Source organism: Dermacentor silvarum, chromosome 8, assembly GCF_013339745.2.
Source record: "Dermacentor silvarum isolate Dsil-2018 chromosome 8, BIME_Dsil_1.4, whole genome shotgun sequence".
Taxonomy (NCBI): Eukaryota; Metazoa; Arthropoda; class Arachnida; order Ixodida; family Ixodidae; genus Dermacentor; species Dermacentor silvarum.
In genome coordinates, this window is record NC_051161.1 from 93210639 (window position 1) to 93235581 (window position 24943).

The window sequence follows — 24943 nt, forward strand, 5'->3', positions numbered from 1 at the left end:
CCGCTTTATGAATGGTAGAAGTGCTAGAAAAGGAGTTTGTGTTTGAGTTTCCGCGTAACAGAATTATGTTTTCTCGTACAGTCAAATTACAATCCGACGCTATGTGGTTAAGCCGTACATTACGATTTTTCTGACGCATTTTACTTTGAGAAATTCAATTAATTCACTGGCGCCTCTGCGTTAGTTACTTAGCGTTACAGTTGGCGTTCCAGTTACTTTTCTGCTTGAATGCATAAAACGACGTTTTGTTAAGAAAGTAATTGGAACGCCGATGCATTTCTCCGCGAAGTTCGGGAAATTATTTCTCGACACTGGTGTCATCCTGAGTATTTGTTCCAAGTGGGACCACCTTGCAAACTCCACGGCTAGAATTTGTAAAATGCAATATGGGCCGTAGGGTAATTAGTTAAAAACTTAAGTAGCGATTTTTTTGTTAATAAGTCACTTATGCATTTCAATTTTTCGTGAAAGTAATGTCGGCCTCTTCGAGTAGACCAGCTCATGAACTAGAATTGTGCTATCTGCCACAGTCAACCTTTAAACATTTTTGAAAGCGTTCACTGAAACATCCTGTGTATACAGCGGCTGCTTGACGCGCGGAAGCCACTCTGTAGCTTCACGATACCAGTTATCACTGCTCAACAATAGGCCTATCTCGCATGTAAATGCAGATAAGATCAAGACATTGAACGGACTTGTGTCCCTGGAGGGCAAACAGCCCCAAGTGTGCACTCTGGCAAGTCTGCAGCGGGGCTATATGTACACTGGGTCACTAACTTCAGGAGGTACTTGATTTCACCAGGGTCCTTCAATACTTTGGAAGGTCCCTGATTTCACCTTCCAGTGACGGAACATTAGGCGCGGTGTTTAAAATTATGGTAGACATGGGTACTCTCCATGAACTTGTGAACGACACGACGAGAAACTATCCATGATTAGAGGCTTAAACCAGAGTTAGTAACTTTTCTTTTAAGATTGCCGTCATGTAGCCACCTCAAACACTCCAGTTTTGGCAAACGCTAAATGATGAGACAGGAAGCGAGCGGTGTGGATTAGCGAGCAAACGGGGATAGCCGATATTCTAGTTGACACTGAGAAAGAGATGGAGCTGGGCAGGCCATGTAATGCGTAGGACAGAAAACTGGTGGACCATTATAGTTACATAACGAGTGCGAAGGAACGGGAAGCGCAGTCGAGGATGGCGGAAAGTTAGGTGGGGTGATGAGACTAGGAAATTTTCAAGCTTAAGATGGAGTCAACTGGCGCAAGACAGTAGTAAAATTGGAGATCGCTTGTAGAGGTCTTCGTCCGACAGTGAATATATATTCGCTGGTGAGGATGATGATAATGAAGCGATGATGTGGCTTGCTCGAAATTTTGTCTTTTAATTTTTAAATTTTTAATTGTTTCTACACGTCTTTTTTGATATTTTATTGCAAGTATAGCTTTATATTACGTAGCGTCCTGTGGTTGCGAGTTAACGGAGGGAAAATGAAAAGGGAAAACAACCCCCTGTTTACTAAAACAGTATCATATCTCAAGATTGTTCTTTTTTCTTCTTTTTTAGTCTGCAGCCGGCCTACTTGAATATACAAGGGCCAGGTGACTGCGCTGCCAGAGTCGCGTCAGAGCGGGAAGCCTGAGTGACATGAAACACCGAAGGAAGCGTCCTTCTTGGGAGGTACAGTCCCCGGTCACTCCCCTTCAGTGTGGCTCATCTATATAGTGGTGCTCTACTTTTGGATCTTTAGAGACATGGCATAAAGGGCGGGTGGTGGCTGTGCTGACTACATCGTTTGCGCAACCAATAGAGATCGCACACTGTGGAATGCGCGACTGAGCTCGCCGGCGTACTTATGTTCGTTGAAATTCAAGCTTAATGGAGCAGTGACAGAACATCTATGAATTTGCATTTTTTGTGTCAAATGAAGGTTCTCGAGCTTGAAAGGCTAGAAAATATACTGGCAAGTCACAGATTCTCCTACATAATTCACTTCAAAAACTTTTGTACGAACCGGTTTTGGTTTGGTTTTCAGAGTGATGTGTGTGACATGACGTCGTGACGCAGAGGTGGTCATGTGGGAACGCAGAGCATTGTGACGTTCTGGCACTCGCTCCAGGCTCGCTAGAGTGTTCTGCTCTGCTGCTACATCGGAGTTCGCAACGATCAGCCCTTTAGCATGAGTGATGTATACTATACGTTGCATGTTGACCTTTTATAGCAGTCATTGTTTCTCTGTTGCATTATTTTTTTATCCAAAGGACAGTTAGAGTTCTTTATCACCCGAAATACTGGGAAGTAGATATGCGTTCATCGCGCTTACTGGTGCACGAGCTAGTTAGTGTTTACAGGAATACTTGCCGATGTGCATGATTAAAGTATCATTGTTCCCTTTTCAGTTCAAATAGTATGTTGTTACATTGCCAATGGAAGACTTATTATTGCACTGTTTGTTTTAGTAGTCTGAAGCAGTTGCACTTACATTGGCCATATGTCTATCTTGTATTGTTCCATTGTATAGCCCTCTACCGGCCCTCCAGCAGAAAGCCTTGCACTCAGGTTGAGACTAACTAACTAACTAACTAACTAACTAACTAACTAACTAACTAACTAACTAACTAACTAACTAACTAACTAACTAACTAACTAACTAACTAACTAACTAACTAACTAACTAACTAACTAACTAACTAACTAACTAACTAACTAACTAACTAACCAACTAACTAACTAACTAACTAACTAACTATCAAAATCAACCAACATATATCTGTATTTCATCCAGACTGCAATGTAACGTAATATGATGGTAGCATGTGTTAACTATCAAAATCAACCAACACACTTAGATCTGTACTTCAACCAGACTGCAATGTAACGTAATATGATGGCAGCATGTGTTAATAATTGGTCATTTCTGTTAATTAAATATTTTTGGGGTCCTTAGGAGAGTCTACGCGTTCTTCCGAACTTTCTTGCGATTTGCACATATAGAGAACATTTCAACTGTCATCGAGTCAACTTGGGAAGCTAGGGTAACGCTTTAGCCATGTTGGTGTGACATATATTCTAATATTAAATACAAAAAAGAAAGAAAACAAAGATGAAGAGAGAGAGAGAGAGAGAGAATAAGAAAGGAAATTGAGACAGTAGGCAGGAAGGAAGGTAGCACTTGTTTGTGTTGTCCTGTCTTCTGTCACTGCCCTAACTTTCTTCTTGCATAGTACCAGCTAAATTCGTCGGTGCTTACTAATAAGCGAAACAACGCCCTCGTCTTTTTGTGCCCAGTGATGCTCGTCGGCCGGTGTGGTGCCACGCCGGCGCCGCGCCGTGGTCATGCTGTCGGACCCCTGGCGGCTGCGACCGGCAGTGCCCGATGTGATCGGAGATGACGTCAGCTCGGACGATGACGACGACTACTACGATGACAGTGGTAGGCAGTTCATCGCTTGGAAAAAAGGGGGACAAATTAAGCTATTGACGATTTTGGCGGCGATTCCGTGGGCGCTGCCATGCTTGATCACGTGGTGACGCTGCCATTGCTTGCCTCAACTGCCTCCGTTGCCTAGGTGTTTATAATGGATATGTGCATGACGCCGGCGCGGCTTAGCAAACCTCTGTTTTGGGAGATATCGTAGATGGTGACTGGGTGGACGACACGAAGCTTTGGCCACAGCTTCAGAACATACAAAAGCGCTTTCGGAGCTGATTAAAATATGTCCAAACGGCGCGAGCATCGTACATGCTGGTTGTCCTAAAAGCGGGGATAAATATGTATTCTAAGCTATCCAAATTTTCCGCTCGTGAATGGAATTAGGATTAGTATGTATTGCTCTTCGTTCTTTATTTGGCAAATATTTTGAAGCAGCGGCTTGTAAAGTTTCTGACTCAGTAACGTTCCTCGGTGCGGTCGCTATCTGATTATTTTCTGCCTAATCGCTGATGGGGGTGTACTCAGTTCCGAAAGATTTGTTCTTGCTGCGCACAAGGCTTAAAACGTAGCTGTTTTGTACATTGTAATACCTTGTAGCAAAGATGTATTATCGCTAGTAATTCGCTTACTCTTGTGGACCGTCACGAAACATTCAGCTTCAACCATTCGAGCGCTATCGGTGTAGTACCGCCATTAATTGTGCGTATAAAGTGCACGTATATTCAAATCTGAGTTCATTCACTTATTGTTGACATGTCGTCGATAGAGTAGGTGTATGTTTCTGTGCCAGTTCTGGTAGATTTGTGTAGATACTGTGCGCGAAACTTAATTACTATGACGGGAAGCGGCGCTACTCTCTTTGTCATTGTTTAACTAGCGGTACTCACACTTGCCGACGTTCCGGGGCCCAAGTCCTTTCTTTAAAGGTTAGCGAAACAACGCTGGCGGATGAGCAAATTTCTGTATCCTCGAGGAAAGCCGCACATCTCGAAGGGCCAGTAACACGTACGGACAGTTGCAGCAGCGGTCCGTGAACATGGCCACACAGATTCATTCCATTACACTAATTTGCCAGTCACTATTTTCGCAGTCACCTACTGCACACGTCCTCAATCCACATGATTCAATTTTGCATGATTGGAACAAAGTGCGTGAGCGAAAATTCCGTTGCATAATTCCGACAGCTTATCGCACAGAACCAAGGCAGAAGCGGCAATGGTTTTGTATTCGTGCGTTGTCGCTGAGGCCACCCACAGCACCCCACCGAAAGCGCCAGCTCGTTTCTCTAGAACTAAACTGCTCCGCGAAAAGGGTCAGTATTTTACGAGCGCAGCACTTTCCCATCGTGAGAACGCGGTGTGCACTTTCCTAGTTCGCGGGAGAACCAAATTTAACTAGAACAGCGCGAAGACACGACGGAAGTACATTTTTAAATCTTCATGTGCGCCACCGTTTAATTTAGGTTTCATTTATTTGCTATTCGGTCTCGGTTCTTAGTACTACAACCTATAGTTTCGCTATATCCGTCAGTAGATCCGCCTCTGTATCTACCAGTGGCTTATACTTGAGTTCACTTACACTCACCGACAGTCACATTAAGTGGGCTCGCGCCCGCTTACTCTAGGTCAGACATAAAGACATAAGGTACGCGAAACGCCTAGTTGCGTCTCTCGATGGTGGCTGCTCAGCGCTGCGTACCTGAATGGGCATCGGAGTTCAACAAATGTTCTGTTTCCAATAAACGTAGTTATCACCCAGGATTTGACTGATATATGAGAAGAACGGCCTATTTGGGACCATTTTCCGTCAACTTATGTAATGTGGCAGTAAAGCTCAAGGTTCCTGGGTGGCGATTGCTTCAAAGGGTCACCCTTTCAACTTAACTGCAAGGAAACCTGGAGTTTTTTTTTTTTTAATACACGGGAAGTTCATCGAAGGTGTTCCCAAATAGGTTGTTTTCATATATAAATTAAGTACCAATCCATAGCCATGTTTTCCGGAGGGATTCGATTTTTCGAACACCGATGATCATTCGGTTAAGCAGCTCCAAGCTATATACAGTGTGCTTAGCCGAGCGGACGACCACCGTGAGAGGGCGCTAGGAGTCTCACACGCGCCTCATGTCAGGCATTTCTGGGGAAGCACCGGCACTCCCATTTCTACACTCACGTCCACTCATAATATTCGTCCCTTACGCTTACGGCTATGAAATCAGTATGAGTACGAGTGAGTGCTTTCCTGAGTGATCACACCGACCAATGGCGCTGAATCGTAGGTTTGGCCGATGCGTACGAGATCGCGCGCAAAGTGCGCGAGGCCAACGCCCGGCTGCGGGCCGACATCACGCCCCTGGAATCGAGCCGCCAACGACGGGTTCAGTTCCGGGATCCCATCCGGGCCGTGTTCTTCTTCACGCCCGATGGCGGGGAGGAGAACGGCGAGGAGGATGAAGACGATAACGAGGATGACGACGGGGAGGAATACGAAGACGAGGGCTCCCCGAAGGCCGAGGACGCGCTGGCGCACTCCGGCCCAGTTCGGAGGCTCGTGACGGCCGCCGTGGAACGAAGGAGCAGTCTGACGGGCGAGGAACCGGACGAGCCTTCTTCTACGGTGATGATGGCAGCTGGCGGACCAGAGGGCGCTGACGACGACGATGTCGACGACGACTTCGAGCAGAGAATTGCGCATGCGAACGACTCCGGTGACGACGTTGTAAGTTTCTTTTGGCCTTACTGCTTTGTTTCAATCAATCAATCAATTTCATTTTAGGCTCAAGGAACTTGGGCGCGTACAAAAAAAATGGAGGAGTCATTACACTCTGTGAAGATGGATGACCAGCGAAGCTGTAGCACATCACACTGGTTAGACAAGTGTACATGTATCTATTTTCATAATTTGGTAATGGTAGTGATGATAGCTTTGTGATTACTGTGATATGCACCGATTGGTTCGGTTGCAACCTTAGACAGAATCTTGGCCAAAGTTTAATCTATACACAACCGTTGTTGAGTAGTTGAGTGACTTGGATTAGTGTAATACTTCAAACCAAACGCCTTTAGCACAAACTGAGTGAACCATTTCTTGTCTGGTTTTGAAATGTCCACATTGAAGTATCTAATAATGATCACAGGGGTAGTGTAATCACGGCTAACTCATGCTAAGTGCGTGGTCATGAACATCTCGATATCATACTTCGGTGTGCTTCTATATATATATATATATATATATATATATATATATATATATATATATATATATACAGCGGATATCACAATTCCGTATTTCGTTTGTAGGGCACAGACAACCCTACAGTCGGTGGCATTGTCCTTTTGCGAGTCAAGGGTGTATGTTTGTACATACATTTTGTCCATTGCGTATTGACCCTTTTCGCGGCGATCCTGTGGGCGCTGCCATGTTTGATCACGTGGTGACGCGTCCATTGCTTGCCTCAACTGCCTCCGTTGCCTCCTTGTTTACAATGGAAGTGTATGACGCCGGCGTGGCTTAGAAAACCTCTGTTTTCGGAGACATCGTTGACGGTGACTAGGTGGACGACACGAAGCTTTGATCACAGCTTCAGAGAGCATGCAAAAGCGCTTTCGGAGCTCATTAAACTATGTCCAAACGGCGCAAGCAGCGTATATGGTGCTTGTTCTAAAAGCGGGGCTAAATATGTATTCCAAGCTATCCAAACATTCCGCTCATGAATTCAGTCAGGATTAGTGTGTTTTGCTCTTTGTTCTTTATTCGGCAAATATTTTGAAGCAGCGGCTTGTCACATTTCTGACCCAGTAAGGTTCCTCGGTGCGGTCACTATCTGATCACTCTCTGCCTAATCGCTAGTGGGCGTACTCAGTTCCGTTAGATTTGGTCTTGCTGCGCACAAGGCTTGAAACGTAGCTGTTTTGTACATTGTAATACCTTGTAGCAGTAACTCGCTTACTCTTGTGGACCGTCACGAAACATTGAGCTTCGACCATTCGTGCTGCCATCGGTGTAGTCCGTCATTTATTGTGCGTATACAGCGCGCATATATTCAAAATTAAATTATGGGTTTTACGTGCCAAAACCACGATCCGATTATGAGGCACGCCGTAGAGGGGGACTCCGGAAAATTTGGACCACCTGGGGTTCTTTAACGTGCACTTAAATCTAAGTACACGGGTGTTTTCGCATTTCGCCCCCATCGAAATGCGGCCGCCGTGGCCGGGATTCGATCTCGCGACTTCGTGCTTAGCAGCCCAACACCAGCGCATATATTCAAGTGTGCGGCCATTCACTTATTCTTGATATGTCGGCGATAGAGTGGGCGTAAGTTTTCCTGCCATTTGGGACAGATGTGTATAGATAACGTGCGCGAAACTTACTATGACAGGAAGCGGCGCTACTCCCTTTGTCATTGTTTAACGAGTGGTACTCACTCTTGTCGACGACCTGGGGATGAATCCCTTTCTTTGAAGGTTAGCGATACAAGGCTGGCGGATGAGCAAATTTCTGTATCCTCGAAGAAAGCCGTACACCTCGAAGTGCCGGTAACACGTTCGGACAGTTGCAGCAGCGGTCCGCGAACTTGGCCACACAGATTCATTCCATTCCTTAACATGCCAGTCCCTATTTTTGCAGCCAACTACTGCACACGTCTTCAATCCACATGATTCAATCTAGCATGATTGGAGCACAGTGTGTTAGCGAAAACTCAGTTGCATTTCCGACAGCTGATCGCACAGAAGCAAGGTAGAAGCGGTAATGGTTTCGTATTCGTGCGCGGTCGCTGAGGAGACGTATGGCGCGCCGCTGTGAGCGCCATCTCGTTTCTCTAAAACAAACTGCTCCGCGAAAAGGGTCAATATGGCAACGCCTTCTGCTCGTGAGTCCATGTGCTCTTCAGAAACAATTCCAGTATGCCCATCGACATGAAACAATGCACCTTGATTTATTTATTATTATTATTATTATTATTATTATTATTATTATTATTATTATTATTATTATTATTATTATTATTATTATTATTATTGGTGGAGCGATTGAAGGGTGCTTCTCCTCCGCCGAGGGTCAGCCCGATATTGCACTACTTAGGGGATCGGCCCACGCTCCCCTTTTTTATTGTTGACCCACAGACACGAAAATTACACAGAAATTTTTATTTATTTATTTATTACATATTTATATTATTAGGAGTGCTTGAAGCCTGCTCTACATCCGCCGCAGGTCGGCCCGGTGTTGTACTAAGTCCGGGAGGGGTATTGAGGGATGCATTGAAGGGTAGAGCTATACAGCTTTGCTGTAAAACGAGTAATCTATCAGGCTTATAAGAGTATGCGTGTGCCGACCTGGAACGCTGGCAAACAGGGTGCTTGGAAAATACAGGATATTTGCATACCACAACTGTTCATAGAGACGACCGGTGTTGTAAGAAAAAAAAGCCACAGTTTCACCCGAAAGGCGAAGCGTCGATTACGATTGCAAATTAGTAGACAGCTATACGAAGTAAGGTTAGTAGTTCCATCGGGTGTATAAACTTGGAAATGTTTGTTTACTAACGAAATTATTAAGCATCGTGTCAGCGCGCACAGGCAAACATTAACACATCACTCTGGATTACCGCGGACAATGGCTGCCAAAACGCTGGGGTAATGAAACAGGGCGACGACAACACCACACGCACAAAGGTATGAGCCACCTGCAGACGGCTTTCAAGACAAGGCGCGCGCGACCGTGAACGGCCGCGCAAAGTACGCAGTTGGTGTCGGAGTAGAACGCCGCCACCCCCCCCCCCCCCCTCCTTCCCGCGCTGCCCCTCTCCCTGCGCCCGTGAGATTGAGCCGCGATTGGCGGTTCCCCATGCGCGTGGTCGCGAAATGCGCAGTTGCTGTCGGAGAACAACGCCGCCCCCTTCCCTTCCCCCCCCCCCCCCCCGGTCTTTCACAAGTCGGAAGACGACGCATTTCCTGCCAGCTTCGCTCTCTTGCGCGCGCCAGATTGAGCCGCGATCGTCAGCTCCCCTCGCGCGCTTTCACTCGCATGCACATACGACGCGCAGCGACGGTGTTATCGCTCTTGGACTTTATACGGAACATCACGGCGACGCCGACGCCGATGAAAGAAATGCGCCTGGGGGTCCATATAATTTCTATCGCAATATATATATATATATATATATATATATATATATATATATATATATATATATATATATATATATCAATTGGCTTATAATACCTTAAATGGGCGAAACAAAAGGGAACGTTTTATTATCTCATTGTACAGCAAACGTTTGCAAATGGAAAGGAACATTCACACGAGCACGCAGACCAGAAATGATTGCACGTCACTTTATTTTACAGATAATGAAAAACAACAACGAAAGATTACTGGGTTATAGGGAAGTGCACTCGAAGCCATTCACATCGAACGCAGTTACCGTGATGTGTGAACAGCGCGGCGTCGGAGCGGTGGGTTGACTCTGTGCGACGGACTGAGCAAAAATGGCCGAAGTATGTACCATGTAGTTGTTGATAAAAGCCGATAGCTCATGGTACGCATTTACAGCCCGTAATTGCAGCGTATATATAATGTACGCGAGAACCAAGTGGAAAACCCGCCATGGTTGCTCAACGGTTATGGTGTTGGGCTGCTGAGCACGAGGTGCGGGATCGAATCCGGGCCATGGCGGCCGCATTTCAATGGGGGCGAAATGCCGAAAACACCCGTGTACTTAAATTTAGGTGCACGTCAAAGAACCCCAGGTGGTCCAAATTAATCCGGCGTCCCCCACTATGGCGTGTTTCATAATGAGATCGTGGTTTGGGCACGAAAACCACATAATTTTAACCAAGTGGGTTGGAGCACATATGATGCAGCAGTTCCTCCCATGGCTTCATCCTGCATTGGACATATGTTTAACTGATTATGACGAAGACGATAGTGATACCAGCGTAGATATTATGCGCGGCTTGAAACAAGGTAATTGACGCTTCGCTCGAAGGTCAGTAGATGGAGTGTTCCTTGGAAGTTGAATAAGAGCAACAGACAAGATTTGCCTCGAGCGTGGCAGATTAAGATATTATCATCACCATCATCATCAGCCTCTATTTATGTCCACTGCAGGACGAAGGCAGTGACATAAATATCCAATTACCCCTGTTCGGTAATTCAGCGTTCAGCTCTCACGTTTTCCTGAAAGCCAACATCAAATTAACTCGAATTTTTTTTCAGAACGTCCCTAAATTTACAGAACGTTCCTAAAACTCAAATTTGTTCCAAAGTATCCTCAGAGAAATGAATAACAATGAATGCGACTTACCAAACGTGCCTAAGAAATGCACTACTGTCAAACAGAACACGACTTGTCACGAACTTGCGCAGAAGTGTCGCTCATCAACTGGCGCAACTTGCGCGTGACCTTCCAAACTATATGATACGACGCTCGTTAAACGGCGTGTCGCTATCTCGAAACTATATGCCGCACCGTGAGATCACGCCGTTTTTGACGCCCGTATCCGGTTCTAACTCCGCGCCGCTTGGCTGACATATTTTACAGAAAGCATATTCTAACGTGGAAAAGATTGAGGAAGCAGTAAAATATGGACGCAGCATGAAATCAGTGAGAAGAAAACTTGGCATAGGACAAGGCAAGATGTATGCACTGAACGGTAAGCAGGGTAATATCGTCAGAAATTTCGATGACATAGTAAAAGCAGCGGAAGAATTCTATACTGACCTGTAGAGTGCCCAGAGCAGCCATGATACTTTCATTCGAAGTAGTGATGAACAGGATACGGAGGCTCCTTCTATAACTAGCGATGAAGTTAGTAGGACCTTGAAAGACATTACCAGAGGGGAAAAGCTGCCGAAGAAGATGCAATAACAGTCGATTTAATCAAATATGGAGGAGATATCATGCTTGAAAAGCTTGCGGCCCTTTTACGCAATGCCTCACGACTTCAAGTGTACCAGAAAGCTGGAAGAACGTCAACATTATACTCATCCACAAGAAGGGAATCGTTAAACAATTGAAGAATTATAGACCCATTAGCTTGCTCTCAGTATTGTTTAAAATATTCACCAAGGTAATTTCAAATAAAATCAGGGCAACACTTGATTTCAGCCAACCAAGAGAACAAGCTCGCTTCAGGAAGGGATATTCTACGATGGATAATATCCATGTCATCAACCAGGTAATAAAAAATCTGTGGAGTACAGTCAACCTCTCTATATGACTTTCATAGATTAGGAAAAAGAATTTGATTCAGTAGAGATACCAGCAGTCATAGAGGCATAACGTAACCAGGGAGTACAGGACGCATACGCGAATATATTGGTAAACATCTACGTACAAGGATTCCACAGCTACCTTGGTTCTCCACAAGAAAAGTAGAAAGTTACCTATCAAGAAAGGGGTCAGGCAAGGAGACACAATCTCTCCGATGCTATTCACTGCATGCTTAGAAGAAGTATTCAAGCTCTTAGACTGGGGAGGCATAGGAGTGCGAATCAACGGCGAATATCTCAGCAACCTTCGGTTCGCAGATGACATTGCCCTATTCAGCAACAATGGGTACGAATTACAGCAAATGATTGAGGACCTTAACCGAGAAAGTGTAAGAGTGGGGTGTAAGATTAATATGCAGAAGACAAAGATAATGTTCAATAGCCTGGCAAGGGACCAAGAATTCAGGATCGCCAGTCAGCCTCTAGAGTCTCTAAAGGAGTACGTTTATCTAGGTCAATTACAGGGGACCCTGATCATGAGAATGAAATTCATAGAAGAATAGAATTGGGCTGGAGTGGATACGGCAGGCATTACCAAATCCTGACTGGGAGATTACCACTGTCGTTGAAAAGAAAAGTGTACAATCATTGCATTCTACCAGTGCTAACATATGGGGCAGAAACTTGGGTGTTAACAAAGAAGCTCGAGAACAAGTTAAGGACCGCACGAAGAGCGATGGAACGAAAAATTTTAGGTCTAACTTTAAGAGACAGTAAGAGAGCGGTGTGGATCAGAGAAAAAACGGGGATAGGCGATATTATAGTTGACATTAAGCGGAAAAAGTGGAGCTGGGCAGGCCATGTAATGCGTAGGATGGATAACCGGTGGAGCATTAGAGTTACAGAATGGATACCAAGAGAAGGGAAGCGCAGTCGAGGACGGCACCAAACTAGGTGGAGTGATGAAGTTAGGAAATTCGCAGGCTCAAGTTGGAATCAGCTAGTGCAAGACAGGGGTAATTGGAGATCACAGGGAGAGGCCTTCGTACTGCAGTGGACATAAATAAAGGCTGATGATGATGACCCTTTGACGTGCGGCCCAGTGGTGTGCTGCAAAGGATTTAATTTCGCTAACCATTTCTTGTTGCCTTTTTTTGCTCATCGTTTGGCTCATGTCGCCTTGAGCGGCAGAAAACTTAATTCCCTTAACGTCTAAAGCACGCAGTGAAAATTGAAAGTTGCGCTTAGCACTTGTGCGATGACCAGCCGAGACGACTTAGTGCCAATGACATTCCGCGGCTGATAACGAGGTGTGGGTGTTTGACTGCCGGCGCAAATTCTGAAGGAGGAGATGACTTACCGACCTTTTGAATGCACGGTAAATAACTTCAGCTGGTCAAGGCTTATCCCACCGTGGCATCCCTGGCAGCGTTTGTGTAGCTTTAGGAGGGTAAAATCATCGATAATCATCGACATTACTTGTGCTTGGCAAGCGAGCAAAATTGCAATAATCTGTTTCGCGTTCTTAATAGGGAAATTAAGGGAAAGATGGAAAACGCGGTTGTTAATTGAAGCAGCTTGATGGGGCTCTCTCTCTCTCTCCCTGTTACACGAGCATGAAAAGGAAAATCACGTGAACGCTTACAAATCGTTCTGTTCACATGAATATTTGAAACAGTCTTGATATATTATTTGGAAACTCCATAGCAGCTCCTGACGGGTTCGGCCGGATGAATTCGTGGGATCGGCGCATTTGTGACAATTACAGGTCCCGAATGTAGTTTCTACACTATATAGTGTGAGTCTGTGGTCCGAAACCACCTTTATTACAATTTTTTTCAGTGACATCCGAATGTCGAAAAGTTCTAAAAACACTGTGTCACAACAAATTCCGGTAGAAACCATCAGTAATGGTTGTCACAGACAGTGTTAGTTTGCTTGAGATCGGCTATAGGAATACCGTTGAGAGTTTGTGGCATTAAGAGGAAACCAAGGACATTTGCGTGACACATCCGGGAAGAGTGCCGCGCAGTGACTCGATCATGCGCTGACGCAAGGGGAACAGAGCTGGCGCCGCAGATCCCCGTCGAGCATGCGCATCACTGCATTTCTCCACGGGCTCCTGAACAAGTCACTCACATTCCCCCTAACACCCCTTCGCATCCCCCTCACCCCATGCTCCCTTCCCCTCATATTTATAGGATTATTGCAATCGGGAAGCATTAATACAGACTGCACTGCCAGATTTGGACACAAGGTAAGAAAGGGAACATAAAAAAAAAAAACATTGCACAGTATAAAGCTAGAGGGTCACGTCAGCGTGACCACGATAATGCGTTGGCAGATTGAAGGATCGAATCGTCACAAAGATGCGGACGCTCAGAAATGCATTCTTTGCACAGGACAGTTTCGAGTCGGACGACAACCCGTCGGTGAGCGAGGACATCTCCGAGCTGTCGTCGGAAGGCAAGGACGACAACCAGGAGGCGTCCGTGCAGGAAGCGAGCGGCGCGGCGGACGCCGAAGACGACAGGCGCTCGCCAGATGCCGCCAGCACTGTTTCGGCGTCAAGTGATTCTCCGGAGCACCGGCCAGCGCTGAAGCCAGCAAGCTCTTGGGACAGCAGCTTGGAAGAGGCAGCCAGCAGCACTGCGCAGGAAGGACCGGTGAACTTTGACCTCGGCGCAAAGGACGACAACGAATCGGTTGATGAGGAACCCGCGGTCGCGGCTAGCGGCGCTCCGAAGAGCGTCGCAGAGCCGGAGGTGACTTCACAGTCTACGGTGAGAAGCGGTGATGCCTCCAGTACAGTCGGCGACGGAAAGGTGAGCTCGCAATGCTTTTCGACTCGGTAATGGGCAAAAGATAGGACAGAAACCATTGAAACATTGTTGTCAAAGTAAAAAAGAAATTGCTTTTCAGTAGACCTGTTGAGATGTGCTGCTGGAGATCGGACAAGTGCTGTAGTGTGTTATCAGTACATGTCCTGTGTCCTCTTTTCTCGTCGCTGTTGTAAGAGGTGCTATTGCGCTATGGTTGACTCAGTTGGATAATCCTCTTAGGCGTGTGGGTGCATTATACTTCCAGGATTGGCCCGCGTTACAGAAGAGCGAGAGATAACCACATTAAAATCCTTGCGAGGTCAAGAAATCCCTTTGGAAAGGATACTCATTGTGCACTGATAGTTATACCAGGATAGGGCCACTAAGTAACCACGTTAGATTGCACAGTCTCCGGTGTGGGTCCAGTTAACGTGACTAGACAACCGTCCACGCCGTGTTAGGGGGAGGGGGGGGGGAGGAAGAGCAATAGATTCATTCCTAAAAGATTCATTCCTAAAATTACATTCACTCTAAAACTGGAAGGGGAATTATAAGGAGCGCCTTTGTGTCGCACGGTGCATTTTCAGCATTTGCCTGTAATCTCCGAATCCCTTGCTTAGACCGGGCTTTGGCTGTTAATCTATAGGATGTGCGCAACCTTTCAGCGTTGGCCTGTGACCTCAAAGTGTCGTGCTTAGACCGGATATTGGCTGTGCTTTCTAAGAAAAAAGGTCGCGTCAGTTACTAACCAAATGATATAGTATACTGCTTGTCACAAAGTTAACCAAGATTAATGTAAGGACAGATAATAACGGCGACGGTTGTTGCACTGTTGAAGACTCAACCTTCCAGATTCTATTGTCAATGAGAGAAATCCTTCCAAATTCAAAGTTAGTCGCACAGACTTTTTTTTATTATCTAACCTTCTTACTGTGTTTCTTGCCTTTCCCTTAACGATATGTTTTCTGTGTATGGTTCATGAGAAATTATATAGTCTGTTAACTTCGTCTTTTCGGTTCCCCCTTGTCATTTGTGTCATATCACGCACTGCATTTTTTCATGCTGCCCCCCCCCCCCCCCTTTTTTATGTAATGCCCCATCGGGTACTTTAAGGTAAAACAAATGATCAGTATACCCAAATAAATTTACTATGCCCAAAGCCGGTGTGCACACGACTAACACAGGTAGTCAATTTACGAACCATAGCTTGTAATGGCACCGGTATAGGAGCCTTTTTTGTTTACAGGCGGCGCTTCCATTGCCCAGAAATAATCAGGTCTCTTCGCTTCTGCAAGTCTATTATAAACGCGCATGCGAAAAAAAGAACGAAAAATGAAGACCGCATTGCGATATTTATATAACCATCAAATAATGACACGTAAGAGTCATCATAGGAACATTAGGTTGCGTGTAAGAAATTGCACTGTGCAGAAGCGAAGAAATGACATAGTGGACTAACGCATCGCACGATACAAAGCTCGAGATGTTACATGGGACGTATTTGTAAGAACTACCTTATGAGTACATATGTAGTCATAACCCTTAGGAGCACATGCTGTACCAGTGCGCACTCATGTATCTGGATAAATAAAGTTATGAATCTATATTTGTATAACATAGAATCTGCATGTATGTGCGCAACGCAGCACATAAATAATAATTCAGCATGATGATAGAAACTATAGTTTATATAAACATCAAGACCGCCACTTACCAGCCTAATGGACTACAGGTGACGGTGGTGTTACCTGTAAGTAACAGGTCTGTGAAACCGACTGACTGTTTTGTAAAGGCAACACTTAGTATAAGTCTGAATTATCGAAGACAGCAAACAGCTGATATAAAGAGGCAGTAATGGGTGGTCAATTTAGCAACTATATCCGTTACTACGGTTTAATAACCTTTCTTTTCAAGAGTGTAAGGCGCGCAACCTACTCCACCTTTCGCCCTTTTCGACTGACGAGACTGTCCTCTATCTTATACCCGGTCGAACAGCAGGCTGGTGCCGTTGGACCTCTACGGAAGGAGGTGCCTGCCGCGCAACCTAGTGTCGCCGCGGACAGGCCTTCCACCAGCCCAGCCACGCTGACCTCGATCTACGGGGCCTCGCCGCGACCGAGACCGGTGGTGACCACTGGTCGTAACGGCGGAGGAGCCGCTCGCGGTGCTCCGACCACGATCAGTGGGAGTCGTGGCCGCCCGGGCTCTGTTCCGAACGAAGCTGACCAGCGTGCAAGGAGCTCTTGGAACAGGGCCACGCGGCAGACACCGCTGCAGCTTTCAGCACGGAGTGCTCGGAGCGTGCCGTCGGCCTTGCCGATGGCAAAGTCTGCCGAGCACGGGCCGCGTCAGCAACTTTCGACTCGCGGCAGCACCTCGAAGCTGGTAAGTGCTTGCAGGCGGCCACAAAAGTTTAAAAGACGCGAGATTTGCGAAAAATCTGAAATCCCGTGAAGGCTCGCCCGTAACCCGAAATTAAAAAAATATAATAATAATTTGCGGTAGTTCTCGCGAACTGCACGGTGATCTATTACATTGGAAACGCCATGCTTAGCAGAGTATAAACTATTTTTACGTGGCACCCAGGTGCCACAAAAATTTGGGGCATAGTGTACCTAACGGAACGCGCATGCTCAAACACGTAATTATTTGCTGCACGTAAACCCTTGTCAGTTGGTTCTTCCATATGAAAAGAGTGCTTGGGAAAAGCGGAAGACAATTAAAAGGGACAGTCCTCTGTGTTTGCCCGGCGTGTTAAAAAAATCTACTGGTTCGCTCTGTAACTGGAACTTGGCTGCAGGCTCTGAAGCAGGGGTTCCTCATATACCTCTAGCGCGTGAGAGCATTGGTGGATAAGCTCAAGACTTCCCAATTGTCAACCGATTTCAAGAGCTGCCAGCACTTGTTCAATAGTACGTGCACTACTGAGCACCGGCGGTGCCTTGGAAGCTTTCGAAATAGAGCTGCGCCTAATTTAAAAGTTATATCAGGGCAATATTTGCTCTGGTTGGGCGCACAGACTGCACAGAAAATAAACGAAGTACAGTAGAGCAGGGCAATCATTTCAATTGCTCGCAGCCTCTACAGCCGACAATGGGTGTCTGTAGAGGTGAGCTCCTATACCGTTTCACAGGTTTCGTAACATTTGGCGTATAGATGAGTAATGATCCCACTGTAGGCGTAAGCCTGATAGTTGACCCAATGGCTCTTGCAGTCATCCTTAAATGCTGCCAACAGCACAACACTACAGGGCCATCGCATTTTAGAGCGCCGCTCTTAGGCGCCAGTCCTGCGGCGGACTGTCGGCGTCCCTGGGCGTAACCGAGCGAACGAGCACCGCGAAGGATGAAAAAGCGAACGCGGAGCGCAGCAGGGCGATGAAAGACCGCGATAGCGAAGAGAGCTGCCAGGAGGAAAACGGAGGAGGAGGGTATGACGAAAGTGTGAGAAGAAAAGCGTAGTGCTGTGCACTACGTATTTCTTCTCACGCTTTCGATGGCTACGAGGTGGCGCCAGAGTAGCGTGCGTCCTCTGTTAATTCACCGATGACGCGCCAACGATAAGGCATGCGGCGAGCGCTTCCGCTGGTATCATATAAAGCGCTGCATGAGCGGAGGTCTGACTGCGGCGGCTGCTGTGAATTGCGCCCACGCGTTACTCACGCGCTGCCTCTCGCAGCCTCGCTAATCCCGATTAGCTAAAGTCCCTATATAAGAAAAGTACCACCATCCTTTTACAAATGCCGCTTCGCTCTCTCCTGTGTTATCCTGTATCTCCGATTGGACGATGATAGCACGCGCTTTTCACTTCTTTATATTTTCTTTTTTTCCGCCTCAGAGCCATGTTGAAAGTCCTCTGCGCAGCCGCAGTCGCCAGCGGCGGCGACGGCGCGCGCCCGGCCTGAAAGCTTCACTGTGGACTTTCTAGGTGCGCCACCGTCGACTTGGCTTTCGCAAGCAAAAAGTAAAGAAAAAGCAAGCGCTTTAGGAGAGGAGGCGGCGGAGGAAAGAGTAGATGACGGTACTTTTCTTATATAGGGACTTTACGATTAGCGAGGCAGTCGCGCCACACTTCGCTCGTTTGCAACGTGCCGCACGAGACAGAGTGTGCGCGCCAGCCAATATATCGCTAAATGAAAACACGTATAGAGGTGCGCTCAAATTTCGCATTAGCGAATACCGTAATCGTCGGTGATTTTTTTTTGCCACCTGTACAATCAGGACCTAAAATAACGAGCATAATGTGGTATAATTACTTAAACGTCCTGTCATACGTGACTTTGTGGTTCAGTCTTTCTAGGTCTTTCTACGTGCGTGGCACAGGTCATTCTTATGTGACAAAGAACACGTATGCACTATTCATCCGACACTTATTAGCCAACATTATATTTTCGACATCACTTGGGGATGGCGACACCATCGACAAGTAGTACGTTCGCATGGTGGTATGTCACCCTTTAGGAAGCTTGCATAGACGGTCTCGCCAGGTTTCCCTCAAGGAAACATTAATGCAAGAGCATTATACGCACCTTAACTTGTTCTCGAGCTTCTTTGTTAACCTCCAAGTTTCTGCCCCATATATTAGCACCGGTAGGATGCAATGATTGTACACTTTTCTTTTCAACGACAATTGTAAGCTCCCAGTCAGGATTTGGAAATGCCTGCCGTACGAACCCCAACTAAATTTTATTCTTCTGTAAATTTCCTTGTCATGATCAGAATCTCTCGTGAGTAATTGACCTAGATAAACGTAATCCTTTACAGACCCCGTTCCATCGCACAAAGAGCGATGGAACGAAAAATGTTAGGCCTAACTTTAAGAGACAGGAAGAGAGTGGTCTGAATCAGATAGCAAGCGAGGATAGCCGATATTCTAATTCCCATTAAGAGAAAAACATGGGGCTTGGCAGGCCATGTAATGCGTAGGATGGATAAGCGGTGGACCATTAAATCTACAGAATGGATGCCAAGAGAAGGGAAGCACAGTCAAGGGCGGCAGCAAACTATAGGTGTGGTGGTGATGTTAGGAAATTAGCAGACGCAAGTTGGAATCAGCTAGCGCAAGACAGGGGTAATTGGAGATCGCAGGGAGAGGTCTTCGTCCTGCAGTGGACATAAATATAAGCTGATGATGATGATGATTATATGCCCCATGAAGCGGAAAATCCAGCGTAGTTTGTTGTCATCTGATCGTACCAAAACCCACGTGACCAAGTGATGACGTCACGTTCCCGGCGCTGCACCTGCTGTGGCTCGCACGGGGAACAGCCACGGCGTCTGACAGATACCGTGGTCCACACCCAAAACACCGACCTGGCCCACTAGCAAAATTGGATTAAGGTGGATTAAAGTATAATAAGGTTGGTACAAATTAGATTTAATTTAACGTGATAACCTAGACAAGTCGTAATGCTTTCGCATTTAAATCACATAAGGATACGTAAGTGACTGTCAATTTGTGTAGGAAACGCTATGCCTATCTCCTTTCCTATTGCACACTTCCCCAATTATGTTTCGAACCACCATTTAAATAAACTACATCTGGGGTGGTATTTCAGGGTGATCACTTTCGGAGACAGTTCCATTTTGACGAGATTTCGCGATACTCGTCACCGGACGCGTCCGCGAATACGCCCCACAGCGTTTCTTGCGCTGTTCCACGCTATCTTCGCACAATGCCAAGAGCTCTGGCAGCCGTATGCATCCACGCGCCCAGTGCCGAGTCTCGCCAAATCTCACGAAAGTGATCGCCAGAGATTACCGTCATATGCGCGTCCGTGCAGTGGCATAGCCCTTCAGCTCCGGGAGATTGAGCTATGTCCGAAAGCGTGCTTAACGCTTCTCTCAAATTTAAGTTAAAATGCGGTATTTTGCCAATAATGCGCAGGTTCAGCGGCCGCCACTGTTGGCGAGACACGACCGAGTGTTGTCTGCAGACGAGGCGAAGATGGCGAACAACATGGCGTCCACCACCGTCGTGCGCGGCTCGAGATCGACGTACTCACTGCCTCGGGAGCTCAAAGAGGAGCTGATGCGCAAGAAGCGACGCGAGAGAGAGCTGCGACTGCAGCGCCAAGCACGCGAGGAGAGCGAGCGACGGGAGCGCGCCCTGGAGGCGGAGCGGGCTTTTCGGGCATGGCTGACTAAGAAACGTCGAGAGGAAAGCTTGACGCGCCCAGGCAGCTTGGCCAGCAGAGATGTGAGTAGTCTGCAACACGCCACGACAGTTGGCTATTTACTATAATCGCGCAATTGCTTCGAGAGAGAAAGAGCATTGATGCGCTTCTATTTCGGTTTCGGCCATCGTTCATTTCTAATTAACACTGCGGTCGATTTCAGTTTTTTGTCAATTTACTATACGACCGTTTCCCCAGATGGTAGCTCTAGCCGCTGTAACTCCACGGCTCATGCCGCGAAATCACTAACCCCCGTATTCAGAAGAAGAAGAACGTAAACTTTATTATCAAATCGATAAGATTTGAGTCCGGCGTATTTTTAGTGGGTCTGGGCACCCGCCGCGGACGCGGTTCCAAGACCTTGTCTCGAAGCGGCTTCCTCGGCTCGCTGGACGGCCCAGAGTTGTACTGCCAGGTTCGAGCTGAGCTGTGCGGTCTTCCAACCCGAGCGGAGGCTGGCGATGGAAGAGACGGAGGTGTCGGCACTGCCCGAATTGTTTGTTATGTCCTGACATTCCCATAACATGTGATTAAGTGTGGCAACCTCGCCACAGGATGTGCATCTGTTTGTAGGGTACATGTCTGGATACATGGCGTGCATGAGTCTTGGGTTTATGTGAAAATTAGTTTGTAATTTCCTGTAGTGTACTGCTTGCGCCCTGTCTAACCTAGCGTGAGGGAATGGGTATACGCGTCTCTGTAACTGGTAGGGTGTCGTGATGTCGTGAAACCTGGTCAAACGATCCTCCCACGCCCAGACGTTTGCAGTACCCCGCGGGGGCTCCACCTCCGATGATGCTCGGTGAGTGAGGCCTCGAGCAACGCAGTGAGCCGCTTCGTTGGGGGTGCTCAGTCCAGTGTGTGCCGGGATCCATAGCAAGTGCCTTCGGTTATCGACGTCGGCCTCTCCCTGGTGTATGGGATGTCGCTTGAGTGTGTGATACGCCTCTTGCAATATGCGTCCATTTGCAAAATTGCGAATTGCCGTTTGCGAATCGCAGATCACGTATGTAGCCTTGGTTTGTGCGAGGGCCGCTTCCTCTGCCGCTTCGGCATATGCCGTGTTCACGGTGACGCTCGTGAGGTGGTTACCTCGGTGGCTAGTAACAGCCGCCAGGAAACTCTTCCTGTCTCGATAACGGGCTGCGTCGGCGAAGACTGCCTATTCGTATTCAGAAATGCATCTTATTTTGTAGGACATGCTTGACTTTATTTAAAAGACGCCTGATGTAAACGTGCCGAAGGCGCTCATTGCGATTCCGTCGACGCGTTCGACAGGCGTCATTTAGATTGAGTCAATCATACGCTTCAAGTTGATGCATTTATGAATACGGGGTAAGTCATCTGTCAAGAAGCGAGATCCTGTGGGTTTTGTACATGGAGTACCCATGAACGGTGTTTGCTATGGGTCGCTCGTAATGTGCACAAATTTGTTTATTTTGTTATCACGCACTGGCGAATTCATCTATGCAATTAGTGATTATTTATGAATACGGTGCAGCCCTGTACAGTGCCTTGAAGTCGACATTACTTAGGTGCTGCCAGGCGCAATTATTAATAACCAGGTTCCGTGAATAAACTGAATGTCTGTGTGGCTTGGCGGTGGAAGTATAGCTAAGGCGTGCTGCCTATTGAACACCATACCTTCGGCATTCCCAATGTATAAATTTGAATATAACTGCAGTGTAAACCAACAACTTCTCAATACAAATCTGCTTATTTCAATTCGATGTATGTTTAATGCTGTATATCGAGCAACGCCGATAGCAAAGCAATGACTTATCATCTCAACATAGCTCAAATATGTTTAAGTGATACTTATAGCACCAATTTCGATAGTGCCGAATAAAATATCTAATAATGCTTCAAAGGATTATCATCATGACTTCGATTTTCTTCACTGATATTGACCAATGTCACACGAACAATTTATCGAGATTTCTAACATGTGCGGCCATTAATGCATTCATCGCGAGTGCCGGTTCTGAGTCGGACTCAGAACTACCCGGTGGGAATTTATGTATATATAAATGTATGCCAGCAACAGAGATCGTTAACCGGATACACCTGTGTGAACCAGTGACCACAAAGAGCGTCTTCCGTGAGTGTCTTCGACGACTCGGCTCCAAAGATCAGCCCACGCAGTTTGATTGCACCGTTGTTTTCGCCCGAAGTGTCCTACCATGTGCGGCAAGGCTCATGCAAGTACTCACGCCGACCGGCGCATTGTCTGGAACTTGTTCAGGGATTGGTGTCCCCTTGTCTTCTATCCAGTGGCGTAGCCATGGGGTGACGCGTCGGGAACAACGCTCGATATCCCCAAAATTCCTCTGTTCGCATGGGGCCCTGCCCTGCCCAGTCCCCCCCCCCCCCCCCTCCCCCCTTCGCCCTCCCCGGTCAAGTGCGTGCCCCTCTCCCTAAAAAAATATTTCTGGCTACACCACTGCTTCTCTCCCTCCGCACTGCAGGACGATTCGTCGCCGAGCGAATCGTCACGTGTCACGGACGCAGATGGGCGGCGTGCCGCGTCCTCGGGCGCTTTCGAGGCGTGGCTACGGCGCAAGCAGCGGCAGCAGCGCGAGGACGAGCTGCGGCGCACACTACGGGAGCTCGACCTGGCGGCGACGGAGAAACCCCGCCGGTCGCGACACGAGGCGCAGCAGGTGTACCTGGAGTAAGTGACCGGTTCGCTTCCACTGGCATTGAATCGGTTTTAAAGTGGCGGCGTCTATTTTCACGTTCGTCCCCGGTGCCGATCGCCGAATGAGTGCGCCAAGGAGAACGAAGAGCGTAGGGAGAGTTACCGTTTTTACGAGCGTAACATGTGACGCGTTAATGTTTACACTGTGCTGATGTGGTACTGGTTGCATTAGTGACGCACAGGAGCATTGCTTCAACTCGCGTGCATGGGTGTGTGTACGCCTCTGTCTCTCTGTTGCAGTAGTGTGAATGAGTTTTTGTTTCTTCTTGCTTTAGCCAGTAAGTCATTTTGTCAGTCTGTTCACCGATGAGCAATACCAGCGAGTCAGTCGGTCGGTCGGTCAATCAATCTGGTGACCGATGAGTGGTCAGTTACTCATTCAGTCAGTCTGGTGACCGATGACTAAAGTCTGTTTATTTGTTCGTCCGGCCATGGGCTACGTGTTTAATAACAGCGTGAGCGAAATGGCATGACAGAATAAGGTGTGCCTGTTGATTGCAGATGGCTGGAGCGCAAGTACGAAGAAGAGCGCCAGCGCCGCCTAGCGGCTTTGACCGAACGTCGAGGAGGCCGTGAGGCAGCGCTGTCGGCGCGTTCCCTGCGGATCCTCGAGCGCTACCTTCGCAGCGACGAGTTCGCCCGATACCCGGAGCTGGTGGTCTAGAGAGGCTCTATAGTGGTCGACAGCGCTTCACCTGTTCAGCATGGAACCCGAAAAAAGCACCGTGTGAACTTAGTGTGGCTTTGCGATGCTGTGAACCCAACAATTCTAGGAGGCCATGTAGTTTTACATGATGTCACAAAGATATGCATTTTGGATAGTGTGTTTTGAGCACGAGTCTCTGACTGTGTGTGTGTGTGTGTGTGTGTGTGTGTGTGTGTGTATTACTAATGCTACTTTCTGTCGCAGTTTTCGTTCGGCTAACTTATAATAAAAAAATGGTAGTCCACCAAATGGTTAAACAAAGAGTGTTACTTGAATTATACTCAAGGATGTCTCTGGTAATCGATGGGTAATTACAGTGCAATAAACATTGTTTAAACAAAGTTATTACATCTCTTACTTCCGTCATGCAGAAAATGAGACCGCAGCAGGCAGAGTATTTATGGACAAGTGTGAACTTTTTCAGACAAACTAGGCGACGTGCATCTTTTTTTATAGCATTCTGTATTGCGTTACTGGATTGGGCCTAAAGCGAAACAATCAGCGCGACAACAAAGTGTCAAGAAAAGGCAAAAAAAAAAAAATCAGCCGCGACAGTCAGGTGAGTCATTCTGCAGTTGTTTTTAGACCTTGTGACGCAATCGTTCTTGCGATGCGCATGGTGCAATCGCTGCGTGTTTGAGTCTCCAAAATCGAGCTTCGAGCTCTGAAAATATTCAGAGAAATAAAGTGTTTTGTGCTTTTGTCTATGAGCCCCCAAGGTAATTAAAGCTTCAACATATCTAACAAGTGCTGGAGACGTTACGTAACTTTTTAAATTGTAGAATAATGAACTGAAGCGAAAGGCTACGTCAACCATCCACACTATATTTTTCTACGCACACATTTAATCGCGAAATAGCTATAGGGACTGGGAAATATTTGTGTCGA

The 24943-nt window shown here is 47.0% G+C and overlaps 1 protein-coding gene across 2 annotated transcripts; it reads left to right on the forward strand.

Moving 5' to 3' along the window:
- Positions 1-24366, forward strand: LOC119462284 (germ cell nuclear acidic protein). Of its 2 annotated transcripts, none has more exons than XM_049673241.1 (8): positions 1-1681; positions 3290-3434; positions 5710-6149; positions 14054-14476; positions 16469-16858; positions 20360-20671; positions 23117-23322; positions 23851-24366. In XM_049673241.1, the coding sequence occupies exons 2-8, from the start codon at positions 3338-3340 to the stop codon at positions 24011-24013; spliced, it is 2031 nt and encodes a 676-aa protein (XP_049529198.1). In that variant the 5' UTR covers positions 1-1681; positions 3290-3337; the 3' UTR covers positions 24014-24366. The 2 variants fall into 2 exon arrangements, with proteins under 2 accessions (XP_049529198.1, XP_049529200.1); XM_049673243.1 differs by having other exon boundaries at positions 16472-16858.
- The last annotated feature ends 577 nt before the right edge of the window (positions 24367-24943 follow it).

Excerpts from the sequence above, each read along its gene's own strand:
- LOC119462284 (XM_049673241.1), top strand. The coding sequence starts at position 3,338 with ATGCTGTCGGACCCCTGGCGGCTGCGACCGGCAGTGCCCGATGTGATC. Across the intron at positions 6,150-14,053 it reads ACGACTCCGGTGACGACGTT|GACAGTTTCGAGTCGGACGA; the intron begins GTAAGTTTCTTT and ends TTCTTTGCACAG. Across the intron at positions 23,323-23,850 it reads GCGCAGCAGGTGTACCTGGA|ATGGCTGGAGCGCAAGTACG; the intron begins GTAAGTGACCGG and ends TGTTGATTGCAG.